The following is a 7,779-nucleotide window of genomic DNA, read 5'->3' on the forward strand; positions in this document are numbered from 1 at the left end:
ATGACATTATCTACCTATGTTTATGGCATTGATATGACCTTATATACCCGTGTTTATGACATTGATATGACCTTATCTACCTGTGTTTATAACATTTATACGACCTGATCTACCCGTGTTTATAACATTGATATGACCTAATCTACCTATGTTTATAACATTGATATGACCTAATCTACCTATGTTTACGACATTGATATGACCTTATGTACCTGTGTTTATAACATTGATATGACCTTATCTACCCGTGTTTATGGCATTGATATGACCTTATCCATGTGTGTTAAGACATTGATATGACCTTATCTACCTGTGTTTATAACATTGATATGACCTTATCTACCTATGTTTATGACATTGATATGACCTTATCTACCTGTATTTATAACATTGATATTATCTTATCTACCTATGTTGATGACATTGATTTGACTTTATCTACCCGTGTTTATGGAATTGATATGACATTATCTACCAATGTTTATAATATTGATATGACCTTATCTACCTGTGTTTATAACATTGATATGACCTTATGTACCTGTGTTTATAACATTGATATGACCTTATCTACCTATGTTTATGACATTGATATGACCTTATCTACCCGTGTTTATGACATTGATATGACCTTATCTACCTGTGTTTATGGCATTGATATGACCTTATCCATGTGTGTTTATGACATTGATGTGACCTTATCTACCCGTGTTTATAACATTGATATGACCTTATCTACCCGTGTTTATGACATTGATATGACCTTATCCATGTGTGTTAATGACATTGATATGACCTTATCTACCTGTGTTTATAACATTGATATGACCTTATCTACCTGTGTTTATGACATTGATATGACCTTATCTAACTGTGTTTATAACATTGATGTGACCTTATCTACCTGTGTTTATAACATTGATATGACCTAATGTACCTGTGTTTATGACATTTGATATGACCTTATGTACCTGTGTTTATAATATTGATATGACCTTATCCATGTGTGTTGATGACATTGATATGACCTTATGTACCTGTGTTTATAACATTGATATGACATTATGTACCTGTGTTTATGACATTTGATATGACCTTAATTGTACCTGTGTTTATAATATTGATATGACCTTATCCATGTGTGTTGATGACATTGATATGACCTTATGTACCTGTGTTTATAATATTGATATGACCTTATCGATGTGTGTTGATGACATTGATATGACCTTATCCAATTGTGCTTATGACATTAATATGACCTTATCCATCTGTGTTTATGACATTGATATGACCTTATCTACCTGTGTTTATGACATTGATATGACCTTATCCAATTGTGCTTATGACATTAATATGACCTTATCCATCTGTGTTTATGGCATAGATATGACCTTATCCATCTGTGTTTATGACATTGATATGACCTTATCCATCTGTGTTTATGGCATAGATATAACCTTATCCAATTTTGCCTATGACATAGATATGATCTGATCTACCTGTGTTTATGACAGTGAGACTAGTGTGTTCCCGGTCTATACAGAAGAGAAGCGTGTTCCAGCTTTGCAACCTTATACAATTCCATAGTGATGTATCATGTTTAACGGTTAATGATTATGGCTGTTTTTGTGGATTGGGACAGAACGGGGACCAGCCACTTGACAACATAGACAGGTACTTATTGTTGTAGATTAATAATTGTAAAACATTTTTTTAAGTTATCGTTTTACTATTGCATAGATAGAAGTTCCGTAACAAGTAACCGTTCTTTAGATTGTTTATCTTATTAGAGTCAATCAATTTTTAAAAAAACGAAAATTAAATAATTTTAGGACGTTTTTTTGTATTGAATTCAAAAATTACCTAAAACCAGTAAAAGATGGTAAACAATGGTTCAAAGTTAAAAAGGAATTTATTTTTTAATGGTTCGTCGCGTGTTTTACAAACGTTGTGTTAGGCGCTGTATGTATGAAGGTTTTGAGATAACTAAAAACAAGGCACACAGATATGTCTACATACATGAAACTTGTTTCATTTTAAAATACTTCAACTATATTGATATTGTTCGGTTTGAATCAATTTCCAATTTTCGCACTGATGCGTTCCATCATTTGACCTATCAAAGTGATAAAAGGTGTTAACGAAACCATTAATTTCAGTGAATTCGAAAAATTACTGCAAATAGCTTCATGTTCGATAAATCTATTTACTTTTTGTAATTTACTTAAATCTAAATCGCTTAATTTATTGTAAATCGACAAATGTTCGCATATACAATGTAGTTATCTTTTTTGTACTTTGTACTTAGTACTTTGAACGATTTATTCGCGAACATTTGAAAACAAAACTGGACGAAAAGCTTGAACTTTTAATTTTGTCTTTAAACATATGTGTGTGTGAATATTAACGCAATATTATCTCTTCTCCGTGCAAACAATTTTTCTTTATATCTTACGAAATATGTCATTTACTGTTACTATAAACATTTCGTTTTAATTGTCAACGTTGTAAAAAAAACATGGAACCTCCATTTTTCTTGTTTATGTTGCTATCTAAACATGGTTTCTCCCGTTTTATTTCTTGACATTGAAAAGAACATCGATCCTCCATCTTACGTAATAATATGTTGCTTTTTAACATGTTTTCCCTATTTTTATTTGTAAACATTGTAAAGAGCAAGTATTCTCCATTTTACTTGCAGGTGTTGCTATGAACATGATACTTGCTATGGTGACCTAAACAGATGCTACTGGTACATTCCCCAGCTACTTCACTACTGGTATACGTGCGATCACGAGACGGAAACATGCACGTGCACAGGTAACATCGTCTTACTTACCTCACCTTGCCCCTAAAAATTCAGATAAATATACATGTAGGTATATATCGGATATACAACACGTTTATATGACAACATTATCTTTTAAAAGTATTTATATATCAGACTCTCTGGATCTATAACAAAAGTGTGAAATATTACAAGACTCTTTCATGCTCAGGGGTGTAGGATAGGGAAATTCCACGGAGGGGTTTTCAAATTTGGTAAAACCCGAGGCTCTCGTGGGTGGAATTTTCCTATCATACACCCTTGGGCATGAAAGAATATTTTTCTCTCATTCCAACCACAAGAATAGGCTCAGAAATCATGAAAATTTGTTTGGACTAGCCACCATTAAGAAAACATAATTTTTGCTCCTGAGCTTTTTAGACGAAAACGAATCAGCCAGCCAGATTAAGCATATCCCATATTGGCAAACAGAATTTGCGCAGGCAAATTAAGCACATCTTTCTAACGTGTACGGTAAATATATCGTAAAAAGGTTTTTAATTTCATCACGTCGCAATTCCGCATTGCGGCATCAGGGAGTTCTAAATTCGTGACTTCACGTCTTGTCGAGCCATTGTGACGTCACGTCACGTGAAATGGGGTGTACAATATATAGGATCTTACATGATTTTCCATTCCATATGAGATTTATGAAACGAGTCTGGCGAGCTAAAATGAAAAATTCGTGACGAGTATTTATGACGCACTTCATGAAATACATATGTACATACGTAAATATGAATTAGCCCCTTGTTTGTACAATTCAGATTTCCAACTTTTTGGCTCCCTAGCGTCACTGATAAGTCCTAGTAGGACGAAACATTTGGGATACTGTATCTATTACTTAATTATAAAGGTGTAGTCACCTGTGTGTGTACGTTCATCTTTCCAGGTGGTCGAGTTACTGTTCGCGATCTATATTGTATATGATATATATATCATTGTTTTATTACAGGTAACTGGCTATGTCAACACGATGTGTGCGAATGTGACTTACAGTTTGCTCGATGTCTAAAAGACGCTTTTAGTAACACTGAGTATAACGTCGCGTACAAAAACTATAATTTGTCGCGTTGTGTGTGACAGGAATCACGGCTATTGATACCCAATAAAACTCACTGGACGTAGGAGCATTTACGGATATCGTCACAAATATTGTGAAATCTGTATTCAACAAACAGCTGCAAGGTTCGGCGTTGCTGACTTTAGAAGAGAAAGCAATGCCGCATCCTAGCCGAGAGAATGGGGTTTCAAAACACTAGACGAATGTGAGATTAGTAAGAGTCTAGTGGCTATACCTGTGGACAAACAACAATTTAATCAAGCACAACATCAGAGTTAGAACTAAAAGTGGTGACAGTTTGACAGCAAACAACCCACACGGAAATCAGAACTCTTTCCTTCTACCAACAAAAAGGGATCCAACAACATCATGTGCGCCGAAACTTTAAAAACCTTCAAGAAGAATAACAATAGCATAAACATACCAAAATAAACGTCTTCAACCCGGAAGTTTATACTAAATGTAACAGAGGTCATTATTGTTTCAATACCTCTGCTAGGGGTCGAACTGAGGACCTCTGGTTCACTAGTCTTAAGCTCAACCGAATGAGCTAAAGTGAAATTCTCTCTAGTCGAGTCGGAAGGAATCGGCTAGTATTTAGTATTTAGGTACCAAAACAGATACTGATATTCCGTACGTCATCGTATAACATTTCCACATAAAAAGAAAAAATACTCAGTTCAACTGTTTTAATAACTATGCATTTGACGTCATTCGATTATAATCATTTTGACGTCAGTGTTTAGTGATTTCAAGGATGATAAAATTTACAACATTTTGCCTTTTCACATTTTGCATTTGAACTCAACGCGATTATTTACTTAAACATGTTTAAAAATTGCGATAATTTTGTTATTTGAAGACCGCATGTGAACTCCATGATATTATTTCGTTATTTAAAGACAGTAAGAATTATAATGATAAAAGTTGTGTAGTTGAAGATGGTTGTTGCCATTACACCGTAGTTGATCTATGATAACTAGTATACACTGTGTACAATAGGAATCACATACAATAATACAAGGACTATAATATTTCTTGTTTTGTTTGAGAGGATGTTTCATCAATATTGAAGAGGATTAACCTATAGTTCGGTCACTATTTAAGCATGGGTATTTTTTAACTAGCATACAGTGTAGATGTTCATTTTGTTTTCTTCAACTGCAGAAGTTATATAAAACCGAAATCATTATAGATGGGACTACCTTGCTCCCGTTACAGTGTGCCAAACGATGCAGTATTTGATTAAAAATAGAAATCTTGGGATCTGTATTTTAAAGCAGCTTATTTTTGTACATGTATTGAAAATTGTGATTGATATTCAAAATCATATTTATAGTAAAAACATGCTATTCAAATTCCAGACTTTATGAAAACTGCAATTCTCTCAAGTATGTGTTTTTTCAGTCCAAGTTTCAAGCTGCATACATTTTAGCTATTTTTATAAAATAGGAATCATTATTTTCGTATCTTTGTATTAGCATCAATCGTACTTTGCTCGTACACTACTGTTTAGCGATAATTGTATGTTAAATCTGTTTCGTGAAAAAATAGCTTCGGATATTAACTATTGAGACACACCAAGTTTTATTTGATCAAAGATTTGTATCATGTTCTTGAATTTCAGGATGTTTATTTTGACTTCCTGTCTTCTTAATGATTCCAATTGACTGTGTTTATGAAAACACATGTTACTGAAATGTTGATAAGAGATGGCTTTATACATAATGTATGCTGTTACAAGTGGTGACGAATAATTTGTAACAATTTTAGACAATAAAAAATATGTACATAGCTCTTCGTATTTGTATTAATAAATGTTTCTTGTATTTCGGCCTTTTTTCATTGATGTAGACTATACGATTTTCTATGTTTGCCACCCGAGGGTACACAATTTGAAACAAAAACCGAGGCTTGCCGATTAACCCAAACTATGTACCCAAGGATGGGTAATCATAGAGGTATTTTCTAACATCGCTTACTAACTTATTTGGTCAAGATTTGTAACCGTCAACTTGTGGCAAAACATCAACTTCTATAATACTGAAACCATTTTTTTAAATTATATGTACTGCTGCAAAGAGCGTATCACAGTTTTGTATAAACTTAATGTATAAACTTATAAACTTAATGTATAAACTTAATGTATAAACTTATAAATTTAATACATAAACTTAATGTATAAACTTAATGTATAAACTTATAAACTTAATGCATAAACTTATAAACTTAATGTATAAACTTAATGCATAAACTTAATGTATAAACTTAATGTATAAACTTATAAACTTATTTAATGTATAAACTTAACGTATAAACTTATAAACTTAATGTATAAACTTATAAACTTAATGTATAAACTTAATGTATAAACTTAATGCATAAACTTCAAATTATGAATAAGATGGCAATGAAAATTGATAAAATAATGAAACGAGAAAATAAACTTCAGCAAAACAAACTTGACGTCATCTCATTGTTTTTGCATTATACCAGCATGCCCATGGTATACAGATTCAACTCACATGGCTTTCCGTCATGGGAAAACTCTACCTTGCATGGCCGGCTGTGTAAAAAATAATGACTCAAAAGTCAATGGATATGGTGTATGTTGTGTATGGTGTGTGTTTCCCACTCGTTACACTTCTCGGTGTTGTTTATAAGCACATTGAAATACGTGGTCACATCATAATCTACCCTTTCTTACTCTGACTGGTTCGGTCCATGAAGCTGTATCCCGGGGTGACCCTTGCGAATACTTTACTCTTCAGTTTTATCAATTAATAATTTTATTTATTTGATTATAAAGTTTTGTCTCCTTTATTATGCAGCTTACCTAACAGCACTTTTCCCACAATCCGCTGAGGTATATATATCCGTCCCTTCATATTGTCTACACTTACAAGATACCGGTGGTTTCTTTTTCAGTAATCTCCTTTTGGTTTTGGAGCATCCGTGACATTCCACTAGTTCTGTTGATTTCCACCAATTCAATTTCTTCTGGGCTGCCATCCATTATGTCATGTACTGTTATCTCAGTTGTGTCTAGACCAGATAAGGGCATATTAACATCACTGTTTGACAGTGTGGCTAGGTCCTCCCTGTTGACCAATTACTGATTTAAGATGCTTCTCTTGAACTTTCCATGTGCTTTGGTAAGATTATTCCATCAGAATATCTTTTCAGACCAACGGTGTTGGTGCTCGTATGTCCATTGATGGATCTTTAAATACATCATTTTGTATATTACAATGTCTTGCTATCTCAGTTCTGTGTTGCCTCTTCCGTTTTTGTTTCTTTGTTGCCTTCAAACCTGTTTGTTCATTGTTGCGCTCTTTTTGGCCTCATTTTTCTTCTTATGTATTGTTCGTGCTGCTGTTTCAAAACATCTTGGTCTCTTTATTCATTGACCTATTGTTTCACTTTCTTCCTTTCCTCTTCAGTATCAATGTGTCGGTTGCATTCCATTCGTGATCATTTTTGTTCCTCATGGGTGGCCGGTGGCGCAGTGGACACCGCACTCGCCATTCACTAAGGCGGTCTGGGTTCGAATCCCCGATCGGACGTGAAAAGGTATGAGGTCACCTGCCCGACCACGTGGGTTATCTCCAGGTAGTCAGGTTTCCTCCCACATTAAGACCCCCGCGCGCTAACGTTCTGGTTAACAAGACTGATCAATATACGTTGAAACAGGTATGAAACAAATTATTTCAACTTATATTTATCACTCTTGTTGGTTCGGATGCTAGTGCGCGGGAGTGGGAGTCTTAGTGTGGGAGGAAATCGGAGTACCCGGAGAAAACTGACGTGGTCGGGCAGGTGACCCAAACCTTTTCACGTCCGATCGGGAAATCGAACCCCGGGCGGCTTGGTGAAAGGCAAGTGC

General features: G+C 34.4%; 1 protein-coding gene across 2 annotated transcripts in view; it reads left to right on the top strand.

Annotated features, from left to right (window-relative positions):
• The window catches only part of LOC110456877 (basic phospholipase A2 4-like), a 20,954-nt gene extending 15,272 nt beyond the window's left edge, over positions 1-5,682 (top strand). For both annotated transcript variants that reach the window (XM_021507903.1, XM_021507904.1), the window contains exons 3-5: positions 1,518-1,677; positions 2,705-2,823; positions 3,786-5,682. In XM_021507903.1, coding sequence (XP_021363578.1) covers positions 1,518-1,677; positions 2,705-2,823; positions 3,786-3,913 — 407 coding nt within the window. In that variant the 3' untranslated portion in view covers positions 3,914-5,682. The remainder of the gene's footprint in view (positions 1-1,517; positions 1,678-2,704; positions 2,824-3,785) is intronic.
• Positions 5,683-7,779: the final 2,097 nt, after the last annotated feature.

Source organism: Mizuhopecten yessoensis, unplaced genomic scaffold, assembly GCF_002113885.1.
Source record: "Mizuhopecten yessoensis strain PY_sf001 unplaced genomic scaffold, ASM211388v2 scaffold8937, whole genome shotgun sequence".
NCBI lineage: Eukaryota > Metazoa > Mollusca > Bivalvia > Pectinida > Pectinidae > Mizuhopecten > Mizuhopecten yessoensis.